The sequence below is a fragment of the Sphaerodactylus townsendi genome, linkage group LG03 (genome assembly GCF_021028975.2).
Source record: "Sphaerodactylus townsendi isolate TG3544 linkage group LG03, MPM_Stown_v2.3, whole genome shotgun sequence".
In the NCBI taxonomy this organism is placed as follows: domain Eukaryota; kingdom Metazoa; phylum Chordata; class Lepidosauria; order Squamata; family Sphaerodactylidae; genus Sphaerodactylus; species Sphaerodactylus townsendi.
The window spans coordinates 69,372,273-69,394,421 of NC_059427.1; the positions used below are offsets into that span (position 1 = coordinate 69,372,273).

General features: G+C 43.6%; 1 protein-coding gene across 2 annotated transcripts; it reads right to left on the minus strand.

Moving 5' to 3' along the window:
- Positions 1 to 2,504: 2,504 nt before the first annotated feature.
- On the minus strand, positions 2,505 to 16,662 carry LOC125429078 (acylamino-acid-releasing enzyme-like). 2 transcript variants are annotated; one of them, XM_048489849.1, is made up of 22 exons: positions 16,470 to 16,662; positions 13,192 to 13,321; positions 12,474 to 12,600; positions 11,942 to 12,032; positions 11,522 to 11,597; positions 11,056 to 11,216; positions 10,240 to 10,377; positions 9,566 to 9,657; positions 9,046 to 9,086; positions 8,834 to 8,955; positions 8,235 to 8,295; positions 7,307 to 7,404; positions 7,126 to 7,177; positions 6,824 to 6,912; positions 6,133 to 6,271; positions 5,871 to 5,954; positions 5,695 to 5,775; positions 4,677 to 4,765; positions 4,061 to 4,251; positions 3,875 to 3,977; positions 3,630 to 3,736; positions 2,505 to 3,482 (listed from the first exon to the last, which is right to left on the minus strand). In XM_048489849.1, the coding sequence occupies exons 1-22, from the start codon at positions 16,479 to 16,481 to the stop codon at positions 3,380 to 3,382; spliced, it is 2,187 nt and encodes a 728-aa protein (XP_048345806.1). In that variant the 5' UTR covers positions 16,482 to 16,662; the 3' UTR covers positions 2,505 to 3,379. The 2 variants fall into 2 exon arrangements, with proteins under 2 accessions (XP_048345806.1, XP_048345807.1); XM_048489850.1 differs by lacking the exon at positions 16,470 to 16,662 and having other exon boundaries at positions 13,192 to 13,327.
- Positions 16,663 to 22,149: the final 5,487 nt, after the last annotated feature.

The window sequence follows — 22,149 nt, forward strand, 5'->3', positions numbered from 1 at the left end:
TTATTGGTTAAATATAATCAGATAGACAAGCTTGGGAATATTTCAACAACTCTGCTTGTAAACTAGGCATGAAGTCTCAGATGATGTCTTAATAGTGTGTTATTGCCTTACTAATAAATATACATAGGATGGTCTCAAAGAGAATGAACATGACAAATCTTTTCTTAAACCCTCCCCCCCCCCCATTGGTTTTAGGTTTGCATGGGCACTAGAATGTAACGGGATCCCCTTCCCTTTGTGCCACACAGCCCTTCTATTTGGCCCTTCCCCTTCGGCTCCACCTTTCCTTCTTTCGGTCCTTCCATTTCCAATTGAATCTGTTTACTTTGGTTAAGAGATCATACAACATTGTGCTTTCTTAGGGTTAAAACCAGAAAGAAGAAAATATATCTTCCATGATTTTATTGGAACACTGTTCAATAAAATTGGCATCTCTTGTGCTAAAGCGATACAAATATAATACAGATACAGCAGTGTTTCCAAACTTGTGACTCACAAAGCCCCCCTAATGACTACTCCTGCCCCTTTAACTGCTGGTTCGTATTTGGAAACCAGGATCTGACCCTGGAAGCAGTATCTTCCCTTTCGTATATTGTGTGTGTGTGGGTGCGTATAAAGTACTGTCAATTGTGGCCAATTTGTCATAACTTCAGCAAGGTGCTTTCAAGACAAGTAAGAGGCAGAGGTGCTTTACAATTGCCTTCCACTGTAGCCATCCTTGGTAGTCTCTCTTCCAACTACTGACCCGACTTAGCTTTTGAGATCTGATGAGATCAGGCTGTAGTAAGTCACCTTCCATCCTACGTTAGCTGGAATTTTTCTCTTTCTTACGTGTATATGTTGATCAAATAAAACATGTCCTGATGGCTATTATGCTCAGTTTCACATAAAAACGTTAGTCGATTGTATATTCCTCTGCCACAGAACAAAGCATGCCTGACCTTCTTTGTTGTAGAATGTTCTGCGTGCCTACCTAGCCGTGCTCCCCCCCCATCTGTTTGAAAGTTAAAATACATTTTGGCATAATTGCTCTTGTATCAAAGCACAATGATCAATAATGCACAAAATAATGGCTTTGACAAAGGCAGTGTGTAAAATGATAATTCTCATGCAGAGGCATAGTTTTCTCAACCGCTGCACCTCAACTGACCAAACTAACATCTTTATGAAACAGAAAATAATATGCATTTCGAAGACTCTTAGGTGGAGCTAAAGGGAGTAATGGAGAGGATGGCCAAAGGCTGGAATGTAACCTTCATATGCAAAGGCTGTGTATGGCTGAATGCCACTTACTTGGGGTTCATAGCAGGACAGTCGTGCCCTTTGTGCAACATTTGTTGGTTTCTCAAAAGTATCCGGTTATCCATTGGAATGAAAATGGAATGCTGAACTAGATGGATGCCAACTCTAGGTTGTCTAGAGTGCCAAAAACCATTGGGACATATTTGCTTGGGTCACTGTACCAAGTACATTTGGACTTGTGGGTCTCCAGACCAGAAAAGGGAGGAAGAACTGCTCCAGAGGAGCCTCAGGCTAAAGGGTGATGAAAAAGTTTCTCTGCTTTCCTTACTGAAAGTGAAGCTAATCCACATGCCTCCACTGCTGATGCTGACACTGCACCCCCCCCTCCCCTCCCCCAGCAAAACACCAGTCATAAGTATGCAGTTCTATTAGAAGCTATTTAGCCTGTCTGGGGGAATAACTTTGCACAGGGCTCTCCCCCAAAACAGTTCAGTCCATTATATTTTCCTTAACTAGCGATCCTTTTGGAGAAGAAGCCAAGGAGCCACAGAAACCCAGAGTGTTTGCAATCGCCTCCTGGAGGGGTGAAATCTTCAGTGCAAAGGCACAGGGGAAACCAGGTTCATTAATAACGTGTTGCATATTAGTGTGCTGTGCAGAAACCACCACTGTTAAATTAAAACCAATTTTAATCAAAGGTATAAAAAAACTGAGATATTACTATTAATACCCAAGCTACTGTATCCTAAAGAGTGATGCTTCGAGACCTATTTCATATTACTGCCGATATTCTTACAAAACGGGCTATTAGAACTTTTATAAGATATTTAAGAGGGAGCTTTTTAATTATATTACTAATTTCTACCATTCTTATTTAAGAGTTTAGTGGCAACTGTGTCCTTTCACAATTTGATTCCCCCATTCTATTGCCTGGCATTCATTTTCATATTTCAAGTATTCAAAACACTTCAGAGACAATATTGAGATAATGAGCTTGCATAGTTGACCAGCTCAATAGGAAAACGAAGTAGACTAAACATAGATATATAATGTAGACAGGCAACGGCTGTTAGTGGTCCATCCTAACAACCAGCAGCAGGTAAGCTTGTAGGGCTCCCAACTTTCCATGAAGCCTGGCCTCCACAATCTTGTGCAGGGGTGAGTTGAAGGGTCAGTGCTAGAGAATGGCATCTGGAAAGTGTGCTAGAAGAACAAGTCAATAGCATGGAGACATTAAAGAATGTATATTCAGACAGGATAGCTTGTTTAAACGGAATTGGCCTGTATGGTTTTCAATGGCTCTGTTTTTAATGGGTATGTTTTAAAGCTTCTGTTTTATTCTCAACTGTATGCCACCACAAGCAAATCTCTGGAGAGGGGCATATACATTCATATAAGATCACACTCTCTCTACAATATAGTATACAGATCCTGGTCATACTTACAACTACAGAATCGGTGGTAGAAAGAAAGTATCTAAATTGGTGACCATGCCTGTTGTGTCTGTCTATTTTCAAAAAGACTACATTATATTCAAGGAACCCCTCCCCCTTTTCTTCAGCATCCCAGGTTGCTGATACCACTTTCCCTTCCCTTTTCAAATATCTGATATGTACATCCCAAAGAAGTTCTTATCTCAGCAACTGATGACACCCAGTCATTTCCGGTTGAAGTAATGACATTAAACAGCATCTCAGAAGTCAGCATTTAGGAGATATTGGTCTTATACAATCAAGTATGTTTATTTATCTTTTGCAGCTGGATCCTTTGTGACTCACCTTTGTGACTCTGCCTGCAAAGACCAGTGCTAAAGATCAAGATTCCACTAGAATCAAATAGGACCATTCTTCTTCTGGCACTTCTCAATAGCTACCTACTATGCTAGAGCTCCTGATTGGCAACAGTATGTGGTCAGGATGCCTTCTGGCATAACTAAGATGTCCATCAGGATATACGCTACCCACTGTCACTGTTTCCATCTGACACCACGCTCCTGAGATCCTGATCAAAAGGTACCAGGTCATCCAAACCCCACAACGGCTGCTTTGACTGGAAGAGACTTGAATTTTTGTTAGCTAGTCATACTGCTTGAGAGGAAGGTAGGATTACAACAGGTACAGCCCATGTCCTGAAATCGTCATTTCATGTGTTGGATCAGCCACAGTGCAATATTCATGAATCCATCAGCTTCAGCCTCCACACCAGCTAGGGCATGGTTATTGCCTGGATACCACAGCACCCTGGAAAAAGACACACTGCCATTTACAAAAGCGTAGCTATTTTGCTCATGCCACCATTTCTAGCCTGACAAATCATTCTTCTGCCCCAGAGACCCTGTTTAGACAGCATGTTCAGACATTACTTCTCAAAGTTGTCCAGATGCTTACCGAGTTGGAACGCCCCTGGCCTTGAGAGCATGATAATACTCTAAGCCCTGCTTGGGGGGTACACGTCTATCTTCCTCTCCTAGCATTAAGAGAACAGGCGTCTGTACCTACAGTAACAAAACAACAAGACAAAAACATTTTCCAAGTAGCAGTAAGGAATCAGAGTTGTGAAACTGAAGTAGGGCAAGCAGGAGGGATTCTCAGATCAGTCAGCAATGTCTGCATGTGTAGGTGCACTGTCGTACCTTATCAACATACTGCATAGGTGAATGAAGCAGCATCTCTGTCCACTGTCTGGGATCTGGGAGACCAGATGGTTCATAGGGCAAGCCTGTTTCCGTTAGGCACCTGGAAGCAGCAGCAGAGTGAGCATTAGTAAGAATAAAAGGCACAGACTCGGAGTCTGAAGTGCAGCTGTTTAGGCCACTCACCAGTCAGGAATGTCAGTACTTCCCACCATGGAGGCTATGTTGACAACAGGATTCCTGGCCACACATGCCTTGTAGGTATTGGGGTACTGGCCAATGAGATGGCAGGATAGGAATCCCCCATGCGAGCCACCAAGCAGGGCCACTCGCTGTGGATCCAGAGCCTCTTTCTGCAGCATTTGTTCCATACAGTACTGCAAATCAGAAGAATGCAATAAACAGGGCTGTACCATCTTAATAGGAGGCTCCAGGCACTTAGATTAAGAATCTAAACATTCAACAGAGTTTATGACACATTCCTCAGGACCTGCATAGGGTAATTGAATAAATTGAATTGAATAAATCGTCTTGTTAAAAGCTCTCTGAACATGCAAAACAAGCCTAGGACCCACATATTAGAGGCGATTAAGCCCCGTGAGGAGTAAATCTTGTGCCTACCTGATAATCTGAGCTGGTTATATGGCAGAATTGCACACAGTGTAGTTATTTTGGGATGAAAAGACACATTTGTGATCCCTTTTTTCTCTGCTACCATATTCCTCTACCCAATGCAGAGACATATGGACTCCTCCCTGCAGAGTCTTGAAAATGGGGGAAGAGATTACTGTGCTCGACTTACCTGCACATCCTTGACATCCTGAGTGCCCACATTCCCTGGTAGGGAGGCCACACTGTCCTGGCCAAAGCCCAGTGATCCTCGATAATTTACTAGGAAAGAAAAAAAAACAAAAACCAACCACATAATGTTGCCAAGGGAACTGTACTGGGCAACTTGCTGACTCAAGCCCAAGGTCTTATATGAAACTGTTGATTCTCCTAGCCAGGTTTCTCTCCAGGCATCTCTAGAAATGTCTGCCGCCGATTAGGGATATTTCCCCTAATCACCTTCTACCTACATCAGTTTTATGACAATTTAGTAGCAAAAGTGCTCAAGATGCTGCCCTCCATAGCTGCCCCTATATACAAATTCCACTGCTGTTCTCCAGAAGGGTGATCATGAACTCTTGTGCAATTTCTCTTCCAGTTCCACTCCTCTTACAGCTGTCAGATCCATGCCCGACAGTGCTTAGATGTCTTGCTGTGTGGGGATTGCAAACGTTTCCTGTAAATGCTTTCCGGTTTCCCTCTCCCCTCCCTGGCAATTCCCTGGCGCCAGCCCTCCTGCGGAAAGGTGCGATCGTTCCCAGGTTTCTTGAAGCTCTGTAGTGCAAATGTTATACTCTCTGTGAAACACATTTGGTGGGAATCGAATGGGGGGTGGGGGGTGGCGGGAATTGAAGGATATAATCGCTGGATCTAAGCAGGATAGCGTAGATTCAGCTTTCTCTGTTACTCTACGCGTTGTAGAAATAAACTGCTTTAGGACTTTCCTACGGTCACTGTTATTTCCACGTTCGAGAGTCTAACAACAGCAGCAGCAGATAAGATTGTGAAATGAAACAACAGGCTAGTTACAGAGATGTAAAAAGAGCTTCTAGATTTGAACTTGAGCTCACAGCAGGCTCTGGGGGAAGACCAGCATGAGCACAAGGGGAAGACCGAGGCTCAATGCCCCTGACCACAACACATTGTTCATGGCTATCCTAAGATCACAGCAGCTGCTTGGGTGCCCATGACAGATCCAGACCATTACTCACCTAGCAGCACAGCAAAACCCATCCGACACAGCACTGCTGGATACAGCATCCAGCTGATGGTGAATATAGAATGAGGGCCTCCTGCAAGGGACACAAACCAAGGAATGGACTAGCGAGACAGCTGGAAAATTCAGTGCATCTTGAATTAGGTGTGGGAAGAAGATAAAGGCAATTACCATGAGGTGACACTATTAATGGGAATTTGGTCTTCTCTGGTGCTTGAGTGGGTTGGAGTAGGATGGCTTCAAAATCAAGACCAGCTGTAAAGAAAGAATATCACTTGCAGATCATGGAAATGATATAGGAAATCCAGACACACAAACTATATTACAACACCAGGGACCCCAACTGTTTTTGAGAAATCCAGTTCAGATTGCAGGATGAAGGCCAAATAACAGCTGGCAAAGACGGCTTAACTTGGTTTCTCCTGGTACACACCATACTGGGGGTTGTCCTGTTCTGGAGGAGGCTGCAGTTTATGGATATTCCAAGTGATTTCCTGAATGTGGTTAGATTCTTCTAGGCACACCCACTTTACTTCAGCTTCCTTGCCAGCAGGAGGCAGGAAGGCCACCATCTGAAGCACAAGAAAATCAAGCTCAGAAAGAGGAGTCTACCACTACTGGGACATGCATTTTTTGTATGGGAGATTAGGCTAGAGGTGATCCAGAATCTAAGCAGCAGAACCTCGGTCCTTAAAACTGGCAGCATGAGGTATGGGCCCAATGGAAATGTACAAGCACAGTAAACACTGATAAGGCAGAAAGATTTTGTACATAACTGTATGTGCGTGAATATTTTTGTTTCTGTTGCAACCCCTGTATTTCAGCTTAGTGCCCTCAACAGTTACACCCTTGATTAATGATGATCCTTCCCTTTTGTCGGAAAGTTTCCTTCCCCCATCTCTCCACAAAAGATAATCAAAGCATATCAATAACAGGATATTACTTGTCCAGTTATTTTGGTACCAATGATCCCTAGGTCTATCAATTTGAAGTATTTAATATTCAGAAAGTTCTTCAGTAACTTCATCAGGGATCAAAAGCACTTGCAAACATATTATTTTACTATTCAACAAATATTTATCAGGCAGTTTCCAGATCCCTCTGCCTAACCATGTGATACTTACAAGCATGGGAGGACAGTTTGGAGTAGAGAGTTTGGCTACCAGCAGATCTCGGTCAATGGTGAGCAGTGTCCAGCTTCCAAGAGGGGATCCTTAGTACAGAAACAGAGTTTCATTACAGCTACCTCTCACCCCCTGCCTTCTGTGCTCAGCCAGATAAGGCTTGTGCCACTCGCTCCTTCGTTTCTGACCAAATTTAGGCCTGACAGGTGGGAAGGAGAGTTCCCTGCTGAACAGCAGCAGTGTGGCCTTCTGATACTGAATAAAGGGCACTAATAATCAGGAGTGGGACACTGTGTACATACCCTTGGTGAGGGAACACACACTGCCTGACAACGTATCCACCACAATAAGCTCCTAGAAGAAAATACAGAATAAGCTGTATCCAGATAGCACTCCCACACAACTACTGATACAATCTAATGTGAGAAGCAAGCAAATAAAGACACAAAGCTCAGCTTAGGATATTCTTTAGTTCATTCTTACCTGCTTGCTGCGCTGAGCTGTGTCCAGCACGACCCTCTGGCTATCTGCTGCCCAGCAATGCTCAGGCAGTGCTGTAGTGTAGATGCCAGTGAATTCATCTGCAAAAAATAGTACATGTTCATTCAGACAGTAGTAGACCTCATGCAGTGAGTCACAGACTCTGTGCTGAGAACTGGAGCACAGAATGCACAAAGCAAATTCTACCTGCTCCATTCTGTTCACATACGGCCAGCCCATGTTTGGATTTTCTGCCTTAGGTACCAAGCTAAAGTTCCCTGTGATTGCAGTATTCAACAATATATTAATTAATGGACATGCACAGCCTTTTAACAGCACCCCACGTTTCTGCTCACTGCAGCAATCCACCATACTGTTTAATGGCAAGGTCTTCTTGGATTCCAGGTCCCCTTGGATATGCCAATGCCCATCCAAAAAAGTTCCAGAAGACACTGTCCAGAAAATATCTGCAAAAGCTACAGAATCCAAATGGGATGGCCAGCTCCAAGGCTCAGTCAGAGTGTTACTGATTTCAATGAATGCTTCTTGACAAAGAGAGAGATTTAGAAGGAAAGACAGGAGGCCTGTGAAGGTCTGAAATTAATCTCCATCCCATTTCCTCAATGCTCAGACCTTCCCCAGAATCACCTCCTTTCTCAGATCACCAGAGAATCCCATATTCCGTAGTACTTGCAGTATATATCTCTAGTTATGATAAAAGTAGATTATCATGCTTACAGGAATGTGTACAATATAGCAAACTGTAAGAATAAGCATAACATGCAGCAGTCACAAGAGCTGTTTTATTTCCACGGATTTATGTGGAATTCTTGGTGCCATATTTACAGATTTTCGTCATAGTTCCTCACATTTTATCAAGCATTTTTCACTGCACACTCCAGAAGTCTTCCAGAAATGTCATTTTGCTCACCTTGATTCTGCCGAGGCACAATTTCCACCACAGTAGAAGTGAGCTTTGTGTACCAGTCATACTGAAAGAGAGATCAAATGGGGATGTGACTGAGCATAGCTCCCTGTCCCAGAGATCTCCTTCTGCATTAAGACACACTTCTGAGGCTGCTGGGCCAGAGAAGATCTCTTTCAGATTATGACACAAGTGGAGAAGAGGTACTGTAAAGCTCCATGAAGAACTAGGCCTATCTAGCGCAAAGAGTCACTCATAGTTAAGGAAAAGCTCCACAATAGTTCTGGGTGAACCATGCCAGCTTTATTCTGCCTTGGTTCTCTCTCTGTTCAGCACAAAATTATGCCCACATTTCTCAGACCAGACTCTTCCAGATGTAAACTATCATAGATTCCAAAAACAAATACAGGCTCCTAATTGTAACTGCCTCTATGATGTAAGTGGATGCACTCAAGCCCAGGCAGAGTTCTGACTGATCTTGTACATTAAGCCCCATATGTTTTTGCTCAGAAAAGTCCCCAGAAGCCCAGCATGGGCCAAGCTCAGCAAATCCTCTGTCTTCTTTATAGAGACTGGAGACATGACACCTTCAGTATGATATTTACCATGCACAGGCGGCTGCATTGTTGGTGCGGCCCAGAAGCCATGTTCTCCAGATACACAATGCGACACTGATCTGGACTCAAGCGTGGAGACCAAACAGCCTTGGTGTCATCGGAAAGCAGTTCTGCAATAGGAAAGGAGACAGAGATTGAAAAGGGAAGGCCATGATAACCCAAGGGCTGAGAAAAAAGGGCAACAGCAACAGGTTCCTCACCACAACGACCGCCTGTCAGATCCACATAGAAGACAGCTGATCTGAAAGGAGGGGAAAAAAACCCAGAGATGACAAGTCATGTTGAGAAATGCCATGCAGCACTTTATGGGCAAGGGGGAGACAGCATCTGCCAGCCAGCCAGCCAGGCTACTGCCTTACTCATCTACCCGACAAAAGCAGGAGTACTGTGGTGTTACTAGCTTACTTCTTCCTGACAATGAAAAAGAATGCTTTCCACATGCAGAATGGGGAAGAGTATGTCTACTCTGTGAATCTACCCATTTCTGTAGAAACCCATGCCTCTTGTCCAGAAACCCTCCTTCTTTGTTGTAGTAGGACTATAGCAACCTTTCCCTATGTTCTGTCAAGGCCAATTTAACACTGTAGCAAAGAAACCTCAGTGTTTAGATGACAAATACATTTAGATCTATTTGCCCATAATTTGGTTCTCCTCCACACTTATTATCCTATGGAGGGGAAAGCCTGTATGGATTCCTACTGCTCTCAACTGGGCCCTCACCTGCGATTGGTGCAGTGTCTCAACCCTAGACGGAAAGGTTCATGCCACCAGCCTGCAAATACTACCCCTGTGTCACCAGGAGTCCAGAAAGCCTATAGGGGGAGAGAGAAAGAGAACAATGTCAAGGGTGAACATGCTAGACTTCACTAGGCAGGACAGGTTGCCAATATGAAGGGAGTAAGCGGGCTTGAAATAAAACCCATGGAATAAAGCTTCAGAATGTTTATTAGGCAGATTTTGTTTGCGGGGTGGTTTGCCATTGGCTTCTGCAGTCTTCTACACTTTTCCCACAGGAAGCTGGGTACTCATTTTACCAATCATGGGAAGGCTGTGTCGACCTTGAACTGGCTACCTGAAACCAACTTCCATTGGGATCAAACTCAGGTTGTGAGCAGAACTTTAACTGCAGTACTGCAGCTTACCATGCAATGCCATGAATAATTATCCAATATAATATGAAAAAACTGAATCAAAAGGTGACAGACGGAAAACACCTCATTCCTTTCACTTTTTTTACTACATTACTAATACTCTACTACATCCTAGCTGTTCTGACACAGCTTTTTTGTATTATGGATAGGCGAATCTATATTCAGTGAGAAGGAAATAAGATTCTAATCATGTCTGCGTGGGTTGCAGGGCTCCAACCCATTCCCCAGTTGCTCAACACTAACCTGACCAGGAGAGATGTGATCTGGAACACCTTCCAACACTGAGACATTGTTGCTCTCAATGTCCAATACACAAAGCACAGGGACACTCTTAGCCACCAGGGTCTCCCCCCAGTCTTCGTAGAATACAAACTGCTCCCCCTGGGAAAGGCAAGAAAGACATCACAATGCAAATATCTGCAACTTTGAATGGCAATGAGTGAAGAGATGCTCATTCAGTCTAGAAGCTTACTCCAGTTTTAAGTACTGTTTTTGACTTTACTTCACCCGAAACACAGAATGCTTCAAAGCACTTCCCATCCTAAAACCAAACAAGCATACACATGTGTGGACACAAGTTCAGACATTTCATGGAAGTCCATACAAAATAAGGGCCAGGAATGTTCCTGACTCCTACCTTGGCAAAGACGACAATTTAAATTATGCCTTCCTTCATGCCAAGCATAAAAGAGAACCCAAAGGCATATGATAAAATGATTCTTCATAGCCTGGAGTCGTGAAAAGGAGTATGATGGATTCTGGTGATGGCATTCTTGGCCGAGTTCTGAGACCAGGCTCTGATACCTCTTGCACAGCAACAGGCTGGTTTTGAGCCAAAGACTTACAAGCAACATGGATTCAGGCTTGCATAATGGAACAGTGCCATCCTTACCTTCAAACCATGCAGTTCAATGCCCTGCCAATAATGTGATTGCAATAACATGGTGAAACTATAAGCTGTAATTCCCATGCTCAGGCTCATTATATTTTTCCTGCTTGCTAACCACCAAAAGAATTGTGGCAGACAAAGTACCACGTAAAGCAAAGACTCACTCCTACCTTGATGGCTTTGTCTCGTTGCTCTGTCTTGCTCAGCTCCTCTTCAACATTCAACTCGGGAGCTTTTGGCTTAAAAAAGGACTCTGCCTTAGGGCGTTTCTTCTCTGCCACATACAGAAGGTGAGTCTCTGAGTGCGACCAGGCCAAGCAGCCGAATTGGTCTAGGGGAAAGGAAACAACATGACAGACTCAAACACAGCACTGATTCCCAGCCCTAAAATGATGAGCCCAGAAGCATCCCATTCCTTGCTGCCCTTATCAGTCAAAGGCAATTTTGTCTTATATGAAGAACTTTTCAGAAGCCAGTTCCACTACCTTGTTATAAGCCCCATCATCAAGCCTAACAGAAAAGCTCAGAACTCCCCCTATCAACTACTCAAGAAATCTTTGTTCTTCAACAGTGGAAGGCAAACAGAGGTCTGTTGGGGCCTGATTACTCTAATAAATCAAAGCAAGGAAGCCTCACCATCCTCATACACTTGGCCGTGTTTCTCCAGAGCCGATAAATCGATACTCTTCACCTTGCGGTTCTTTTCCCATACCTGTAGGATCAGACACACCACAGCTTTAGTCTTGGGACTCTCTGCTCACCCTGTGTCTTTTTGGAAAATGGATCAAACCAGGTTCTTGCCAAACCATGTAACAGGCACTAAGTTTTCCCACTGCTGTCAGCAAAGATCAGTGAGTAATGGGTGATATACCACTGCCTCCTGATAGATGAACAAGGCAGGTCTGGTAACATTTCCATTAGTTTTGCTGAGCAAATGACAGAATGGGAAACCATGTCGTTTTGGGAATGAAGAGGTTGAGCATCTCTACCACGTCTTGTTCTGATTATTCCAAAAATGCTGAAGAGACAGAATCAGCTTCCCCCAGCAACTTGTACCTCTAGGAACTGTTTTTCATCGCCTTTGCTATTGCTGGTCTTTCGCAGAACAGCTTTCTGAGCCCCACTGGGAGAGTCACGGCTGAGCAGTCTAAGAGGAAAAGCCAGAAGTTAATATATAGAAAGTTAGCCCTGCAGACATGGGCCAGGATAGTCAGCCTTTACCTGGACACAAAAATGAGCTGAAGAGAAAAATCAAAGGCTATCTGAGCTGCTTACTCTAATACTCTACAAAATTATACTATTTGACAACCTGAATCTCAGAAGTTAATTAAATAAAGTAAATGCATGCAATAAAATCCAATAAGCACAACTTTCAGCTACACTGGTGCAGAAGTAAGAATTTCTTTTGATGCTGAATGCAACAATCCTGCTATTGAAGAGTCAATACTATGCTTAGTATCGAGGGAAACAGACCAGTTCCATGAAACCACTTCCACAGAAAACAGCATTAATCACAAGGTTTGACAGTTAAAGTTGGTATGGTATTTCTGTCAGAAAGAGTAAAGCAGCCCAGCAAATGGAGACTTACTCTCCTTTGATTTCAGTGCAGTTGCCAGAGGGGCTCGAATACACAATGGACTGGCTGTCATGGAAGATGAGGTACTGACGACAGAATTTCACATTTTCAGCTCTTTCCAAGTCTCGCTGAGACCATTCTGTAAAAAGAAGGAATGAAGAGTCTGTTCAGCTTGGCACAATGAGAAAAACCTTTTCTGCTGCAAACACAGAATTATGGTAAAAGACCGAAAGTTATTGGATCCAATTATCTCCCACTGCTGGCAAGCAGGACCATGCACCTGCCTGGTCCCTGAATGTCAACCCACACAATCTGAATTTCATTAAGACACAAACCGACACCAAGCACACTAATGTGCCTACAAAGCAAAATCAATATAGAAGACTCTGGTAAATGAGCTAAGTTGTACACTATAGAGAAAACCATGGAAACCTCCCTTCTTTAGGCTAAAACCCATCACTGATAGACAGAAAGAACAATCCCAAGCAGGTCTACTCAGAAGTAACTCTCACAAGTATTCTTAGGATTCCAGTCAGCTTCCCCCCTAGACAACAATTAGTTCTGCTAATGACAACTATTATGTGACTAAGGCTTTATTTTTTATCATCAGCAGAGAAAGGAAATAGCTGCAAAAAACTCAGAATCCAAACCATGGCTACCAAATGCACCCCATTCCAATGAAGCAAATGCAAGATCCTGTGATGCAGGCAGCTCTGTGGAGATGGTATACCTGTATAAATATTGCAGTATTTCCCCCCATACTGCGTTGTAATCTCAGGCCCAATACAAGCACTGGAAAGAGATGGGAACTGGCTAAATTCACGGTACAAAGCGGCTATTTCTTCAGAATTATTCAGCAACTGCATTAAAAAAAAGATTAGTTAGGATTGGCTCCATAGGAAAGTAGTACAAGCAACCTGGCAACAGCGGTTGGTTCAGGGAAATAACCACTCCTGAATGAAAAGCCACACAAGATAAAAAGAAACATGACCTTTCAGTGAATTAAAGGCAATAAAATGTAACAGAAACAGATCTGAGTGTTCTGGCTAGGAACACAGTTGCAATGGCCTTCAGCAGAGGAAGACTCGTGGCTGCCTTTGATTTCTCTCTAATTGAATGACAAACCATCAGCATTACATGTAGAAAGTCCCATTTTAATTATAGCTGGGATTTCTGTTGACTACTTCTTCAAAAGAATATTGATCTTTGAGTGCTAACGGATGAATCAATTTTTAAATAGGGTTTAAAAAAATCTTAGCTTTCTAATGGCCACCTTATGTTTTATGGAAAGTTTTATGTTTATTTATTTTATATTTATTTATATTTCAAATTTATAGGCCGCCTCTTCCCCAAGGGGCTCGAGGCGGCTTCCAACATGGCTGTTCTCTGACAGCAGCTCCAACAGCATAAATTAACACATTTAAAATCCAGCATAAATTAACACATTTAAAATCCAGCAACAATCATATACAATTTAAACAATAAACCAATAAAACGGTAAAAACGGGCGCCCAATCCCAAGGCTAAAAGGGAGAATTAAATAATAGAAGAGGAAAAAAAGGGCAACGACGCCCCAGATAGAATCAACAGTGGGCCCGTAAGCCGAAATAACAAAGGGATGGAGAGAATGGCAGCCTCAGTTTCAATTCCGATGTTTCAGTGGGGGGGCAGTAAAACCGCGGCCAGCCTCTCCAAAAGCCCGGTGGAATAGCTCTGTTTTGCAGGCCCTGCGGAACTCACCAAGATCCCGCAGGGCCCGGACTGGTGGAGGTAGAGCATTCCACCAGGCAGGGGCCAGAGCCCGTAAAGGGACCCTGGCCCGGGTCCGAGGCTCAGCCAACGCATCGTCAGCCGGGGCCGGGGGGTCACCAACAGTTCAGCCACCGCTGAGCGTGCGAGTGGCCTCTACGCGATTGGCTGACATAAGGAGGTGATGCTTGGGTCCCGGGTGAGGGTATGTTGTTTATGTCCAATGAAAAGCTTTGTCTGTAATATATTGGTGGGATAGCGAAAGCTTTTAACTGTAAGTTTATTAAAAACATAGGACCTGGAATATAGGCCAAATATATTAAGTATAGGCCTTATATTATGCATTTTTGGTCTATTCTTCCTCAGTGGTCAGTACAAAACAAGATTATTAAACAAAACACAGATACTGGAGTACCAATACATTTTATCACTGACTGACACTATGTACACCAGGAAACATTGGTAATTAAATACTAGATTTCAGCGGGAGGCCATTTAAATGATGAAAGAGCTGTGGTTTGTGTTAAAGGGCCACCTAAGATATAAGTGTTTCTCATTTTCAGATCAAATACCTGTAAGGTGTATTCCCAGATGTGCTTTCTTTAATAATCTTGTTTTGCATTTATAAATCTTCAAGAAGGCCAAATAGGTCAAAACACATTGGTCCCAGATTGGTCATGAATGTATCACCAACAATGTTTGAGATCTTTGTAAATTCATACTGATTCCTTTTAACGTGTGCCCTGTATTCCAGGGTCCATGTTTTAACAAACTTTTAAATATATGCCATATAGTAAACATAATTATTATGTTATACATTTTATAGTTTTTTAGCTCAACCTTCAAGGCTTCATTTTTCTGGCTGAGCCCCCCCCCCCCCTTTTTTTTTTGGTGTTTAATGGTAAGTGGCCTGGAACAGAACCCTGAAGAGGTGGCATGGAAATATTCCGAACAAATAACTCAAGGGAATTTCAGAACATGAATGCTGCTAACTGAAGTTTGCAACAAAATACAGGAGCCCTAGGAATTTCATATTTTTGACATGCTAAAATTTTGGAGGGATGAGAACTCAAAAGTCTGATTAGTTCAAACTGGCACGCTTCATAGCAGAAGTTGCTTTTAAATTTACAAGATGTTTAATGATCCAGCTCAAGTGAGCAAGGGCCTAGCATTAGCTCGAGTCAGCTCTCCCTGGTGTTGCTGTGAGTGGGTGGAGGGGTGAATGAAGTGAATGGAGATGACAGATCAGCAGTGGCATCAGCACTTCCTTGTCTGCCCCATTCCTGTCATTGGTCTTGCACTTTCAACAGCTTTATGACTGCGATACCCTTGGGCAGCATAAACCAAAAAAGGGAAGGACTCTTCTGTCAGTTGCTTCTCGCACCCATTTTTATTTGTTTACCTTTCCTGCTCAAGAGTAAACACGAAGCGTGATTGCCTAGCAGGACAGGTTTGCTGTACATGGCTCAGAAGGTCAATATGTCTCGTCTCCCCTAATGCTGAGCATTACTCATTCTGGAAAGCCAGTACATATCTATGTCTCAATGTATATCAAGGCATGAAATACAGCAAGCTTGCTGAAACTACATGTGTAAGATGGGTTTACTCAGTACCTAAATGGGAGACCTCCTGAATATCTATGCTGTCTTGAGTTCCGTGACAGAAGGAAGGTGAGATAAAACTGCAATGAATTAAAAAAAATATTAAAGTGGGAGGCCCATGGGGCAGACGTCCCTGGAGTCTAGAGGGCATAGATCGGACTATGAATCACTACTCCTGCTACGTGTGCAGTAAGATAACCGGGGAAAAGAAGCCCTTCCAAAATTCATGCCCGATTTCCTCCTCACTAACGCTAAGCCTGCAGGTGGGGTACCTAAGCCAACTAATAGAAACCTGGGGCGAGGGCAGCGTAGTGGACTCTCTGAGGTTGCCTGCCCTCAATGGTTTGGAGTCCAGCCAACATTAAAAGCACGGGACACCGACGGAGAGAAAGGCACGCGGGCAACCTTGCAGAGCGGACGAGGCGTTCCCCCAGCTAGCCGAGAATTGCAACCACCACTTTCCCACCTCTTCCCAAGAGGGAGGAAAAGAGCCCACCCATTCTGCACTCCCACCAACCCCTGCGCCCCCCATTCTGAACGCGCGTTGCACTATGGGAAGGGTAATTCCAGAACGGGAACCACGCAAGCGCGGTACCCCCTTCTCGCGCCAGCGGGAGGGCGTCTCGAAGGCGCCGAAAAGGCCTCCCCCTCCTCTTACCGGAGGTTCCATCTCCTTGTTGCAGCCGCTGCTCTTCTTTCGCCGTCCTAAACGGGATCAAAGTTTCGCCACCTTCCGTGCGGTCCTTCTGGAGGGTGGGAACGGGAGTATGGCTTCGGGCGTTCACCATTGGCTGCGGAGCTGTCTGTCAAAGTCGATACCTATCTTTCAGTAAACCTCGAGGCGGGCGGGGCCTTTCTATAGTAGAGGGGTGGGTGGGACTAAAATGGTTTTCTCCGCTTCCGGGGTGGATGTTAGGCGGTAACTAGAAGGCACGAACCATTAGGGGAACGGGAGCGGTTGTGCGCTGTCTCTGGCTGGCTGGTTTGTTTCGTTGAAGGATGTCCAGGTGAGTGACTTCCTTTATTTTCTTTCCCACCTCTTTATTTGCGGGATCTCCCTTTGCCTGCCGTTTACCAGTTCTCTTGCTCTCCAAAGATTAAAGGTCTATCTACTCCAGCATTCTGCTTTCCATAACAGCTGATCTTCCCCCCCTTTTCGCCTCCATCATAAGAGCTAATCGGTAGCCCCAAGAATAAACTTATATTTGCATTTCCCTGTATCATATATAATTTCTCCTTATCCTATGTAGTCCTTCTTTGCATGCTTGAGATTGGGTCAGAACAAACTGACATTTCCTTGTCCCACATGGCGGGGTGGGTGGGGGGAATGGATGACTTTATCCCATAAATTATGAACCAGGTTTTGAATTCTCTTGGGAGCTTGGTCCACTCTGTTTGAAAATGTTGATGCCATTAATGCTTGCAGGGCAGGGGTGTGTCCAGACTTCTGTTCTATTCTTTTTTTACTGTTTTTCCCCCCAGGTCTTCTGTGTTAATCACGAGGAGAAAGTGAGACTTTGGAAATATACCACGATTTGCATTGTGTGATACTCAGTTGCATCCAAGAAGAATCTTCTTCAAAATGGCTTAGGTAGTGTGGTAAGGATTTGGATTTAGCTGGTCACGTAACTATTTGTGTGTGGCTCCACATGACTGTCAAATTTCTAGGTGATCAATGTATGTAACATATTATTATGAGCTAGTAAGTGAACTAGTTACCTCTCTGGGGGATTGTTAGAGAGAAAACAGTATGCTATTCTTCTCAGTCTTATGTGACATAACATTGGATTTCTGATTGGAAGAAGCAGACAGTGTTATATGAGATACTTGAAGCTACAAGAACTTGACAGGGACAAGCATATAAATGGGAGAGGATCCTTGCCCCAATTAATCTGCTTTGCATCTCTTTTGAGCTCCAGATTATAGTAAAAAGGAAGGATGAAGAGTCCCCAATAGAACTGCCAGAGCTGAGGGTTCCCATTCATCTCTTTGGTAAAGGGAAGCCTTACACATTGCAAGTATGTGGCCTGTTGCTTTGAATGGGAATCTTTGAATTGGAGCTTGTTTGTAGAATGCATTGCTAGTTGCATAGGCCTGCATTATTAGCAGGGTGTCAGACCACACTGACAGAAGCATGCTTTTCTGGTGTGTTTCTTTCAGTGAAATTGTGCCATTGCTTAACTATCTGTTGGCAATTGCTATTTGAGGAAAAATGAACAGGTGATGCTTGAGACCATGGGCTGGAGGCTTTGATGCATGAGGTGTGGTGGAGATCCACTTTTGGACTTTTGTTCATGCATTATTCAAAACATTGGTTAAAGTTTGTACAAAAGAGCAAATCAAACAGGCATTTTTGGTTTAGGGCTTCCCATGATGCACCTGGGGGATAGTGTCTGGAGGAAAAGGATAAAACTGAGCCTGTGTTGCTGTCAGACAGAGAAAGTCTCACATTTTATTTTTGTATATTCTTTTCTGTTCTCCTTAACTTTGCTGTATTTTAGATTATTTTGTTGCTTTCATTAATAAATTACATTATTTTTACTATAAATGTGTCTGCTTATTTGCTGTGTGGTTTGCAGGTATACCAATCCTACATAGGTAGGGAATCCTAAATTATCTGTAAATATCTGGCTGCCAGTGTTAGAAATACAAAACATACATGATTTCCAGAGATTTCCTCTCACCTCCTGTTTGAATTGCTGTCAGTCAAGCATTTTTTTAATTGTCAGTATTCTGAGTTCAGGTCAATTGCTTTTAACTTGTTTTTGGAAACACTAGTACTAAGGCAAAAATAAAAACTGTGATGTTTAAATTTAAATTCAGTACCATAGTTTGTGAGACCTAAGCTTTAGTTTCCACAGACCCCAGTGTAGCAACATGGGCACCATGTGTGGTTTAGCCATGTTTGACTTTCTCAGTCTAGTGCAGTGGTGGCAAACCTTTGGCACTCCAGATATTATGGACTACAATTCCCATCAGCCCCTGCCAGCATGGCCAATTGGACATGCTGGCAGGGGCTGTCGCCATGATCCCTGGAGATGCCAAAGGTCTCGTCTGGTCCTAATGGGAACAAGGACCCATGTGTCCTGGAAACAACCAAGAATGAAACTGAAGCCGTTGACTTCTTCCCCACAGCCTCATGCTATTTATTTTACTAAATTTAATACCCTGCTCTTCCTGGCCACAGCTGGGCTCAGGGAGGCTTAAAAACATAAATTAAAACCAATCACAAAGTCAAATTCAATACAATTATAACAATAACATTTAAAATACAACAAACATTGATGACGAAAATGGCTGTCCAAAGGATCTCTACATAGCCTAAAAATATCAACCTCAGCGCATCATACATCTAACCACTATTATTGTGACAGGGAAAGTTAGGGAGGGGGGGAATTCAGGAGACCAGCAAAGGAAAACAGACCTATGATTGTCTCAACTAAAGGCCTGGTGGAACATCTCTGTTTTACAGGCCCTGTGGAACTGGTTAAGGTCCCGCAGAGCCTTGATGTCAGCTGGAAGGAAGTTCCACCAGTCTGGAGCTAAGGCCAAAAAGGCCCTGGTTCTGGTTGAGGTCAATCAAATGTCTCCTCTCTCCTTAGATAAGAAAAAGAAGAGGTTTTTTTAAATACCCCTCTTTTCTCTACTCAAAGCAGCTTGCAGTCACCTTCCACTTCCCCTCAGCAAATAGGCACCTTGGAGGTGGAGCTGCAGGAGTTCAGAGATAACTGTGCCTAGCCCAAGGTCACCCAGCAGACTGCATGTGAAGGTATGGAGAATCTAAACTGTTTCTCCAGACTAAAGTCCACCACTTCACCATGCTGGCCTTCAGCCAGTTCACCCAATCTCTCTTGCATATTAAATATATTTCTAATCCCCATTATCTCCCCATTTTTACAATAATGCTTCAGAGTTTATGGAACTGTTATTTTTTTCAATATATCCTATACTAGTATGAATCCCCAAGACTTTATCATTAATGCACCTTTTTGTGAGAGCTAAAAGCAGCCTGGGTGCTCTCATTCGGAGGCAGGCATCCTGGGAAGAAATGGAAGATCTATGAGTTCTGTACCATAACACTATGCCACTGAGGGTGTGCATGGTACCCATAGCCTACGTGGCGTAGTGGTTAAGAGCAGGTGGACTCTAACTTGGAGAACCGGGTTTGATTCCTCCTCCACATGGTGAACCAGATTTGTTTCCCTGCTCCTATACCACTTCTACATTCCTGTTGGGTGATCTTGGGTTAGTCAGTTTTTTTGAACTCTCTCAGCCCCACCTAACTCACAAGGTGTCTGTTGTGGGAGAGGGAGGGAAAAGAATTAGTTAGCCGCCTTGAGTCTCCTTACAGGAGAGAAAGGCAGGGTATAAATTCAAACTCTTTTTAATAGCAGAGTTTCTGGAGCACAATTTATTATTTTGAAAATGTCTTTTACTTTTTAACCAAAACAATGCTCGGGGGGGGGGGGGGGTAACCAAATTAAAAGCTGAACATGCACTAGCAGCTAAACTGTCACTGCTTACTGCTGAGGTGGTGATTAACCCAACAGTTGTGTGATGTTAAATGGATAACAAAATCAGCAGAGAGAGGATGGAAACAGTGAGTCACATGAAGAAGCTGCCTATGGCTAGACGAGAAGAAAGGGGCAGAGCAACGTGATTTTCTGAGCATGAACAGATCTAATAATGCATTGAGTGGGGCTGTTTATCCCTGGACTGATGGGTTTGGGATTAAAATGGGAAATGGTCCTGGGCCTTTCTACTGATTAGGGGCCCACAGAGCCCCTCTGAATGGATCTCTGTGATGGGTATGCCATGGCTTGCACTGCAGGAGCCCAGCGGGCACTTGTGCAGTTAGTGTGTTGCTTTTAGGAGCATAGGATCTTGGTACCAATCTTGATGCAACTACATTTTTCCATCTAACATCGCAACCCTCAGACTTCCAAAATTGGTCTTTGCCTTAGGGTGGGGCCACATGTGCACATCACTCCAAAAACTAACATCTATTTTTCATTAGTTTGCTTTTTCCACTGAGCAGCTCGTGGTGTTGCCGGCTGTGGCTTTTATTCTTCCTTGTGGTTACACCCCCTCCTCTCCAGAACACTGGTTTATTTTATAGAGAGCAATAGAAAGCCTCTGGGTACTCCTTGGAGCTGCCTGGGCTCAGCACCATGTGGTTACTGTGGCCTTTTTCTGAATGTCTGGTTTTGTATAGTGTGCTAGGTGAAATCACAAGCTCATCCAGCTTTTGGTGTGCATTTGTGGTGCTTTCCATGTTGTCTGGGGGTTGCAGTGTTGTGGTTGGTGAGTGCTGGCGGAATTGTATCTGTTGTATTACTGTATTGCTTTTCATTGCGGCAGCTGTTTCATTTTGGTAGCTGGTGGCACATATTGACTGTGCTATACTGGGGTTAATCCCGATATTGCAATTCTCAGGAAGTAGGCTTTGCTGTTAGAAGAGTTACAAAATTGTATTTAAACAGCAGGCACTAGTCCTGTTGAGAAGCAAATCTGCTTCTGACCTGTAAAAGTGCAGAATGCCTGTTGTCTTACAGTACATCTAAACCAAATCAAAGGAAGAAAAGAGAGTAATTATCTAAAATATTATTATGTTGCCTTTCCACGCTATCAGAGTCCACAAGGCAGTAAACATTTAAAAAAATATGAAAACATTTGAGCCACTGAAAATATAGTTAAAATGATAAAATAAATCAATTAAAATACATCAATGAACAATACTAGAAGGAGGACCTGTAACTGCTATTGGAGGTATGCCAGGTGAAACAAGAAACCTGGTGGCTAAAGTCACCATTGGAGGGAGACGGACAAGTCTCCTAGCGGGGAGAGTTCCAAAGTTTGGTTCCATAACCAAGAAGGCCTAGCTAGCTTCAGATGCGTCAGGCGATTGACTCTTAAGATGACTGTATACCGGTACCTGTCAAGACTGCCTTCTGTGGGATTGGGGAGACTTTGCTCTGTGTGAATTCTTGTACTTGCTAGAAGCCAGGTGCGTTATCTAACTGTTCCTTGGGTTAGCCTCATGAAGGCCAAATGCTTTCTGTTCTTTGCTTCCAAGGGAGTGGGAAGGGAGTGTTGCTTATATTGGGGAAAGCTCTGCTGGTCAGGCAGAGCTTTCTTTCAGCTGTTCTTGATCTGGCTTTCTGCCTGCAATAAAGAGACCATTGTACTCCTACAAGTGTCTTCATTGCCTGGTCAAGTGGATTTTGACAATACCGGTATGTTTATATGGGAAGAAACATTGGTTAAGGGTATGGTCCCAGGCAGTACAAGGTTTTAAAGGTCAATACTAGCACTTGAATTGAGCCTGGAAGCAATTG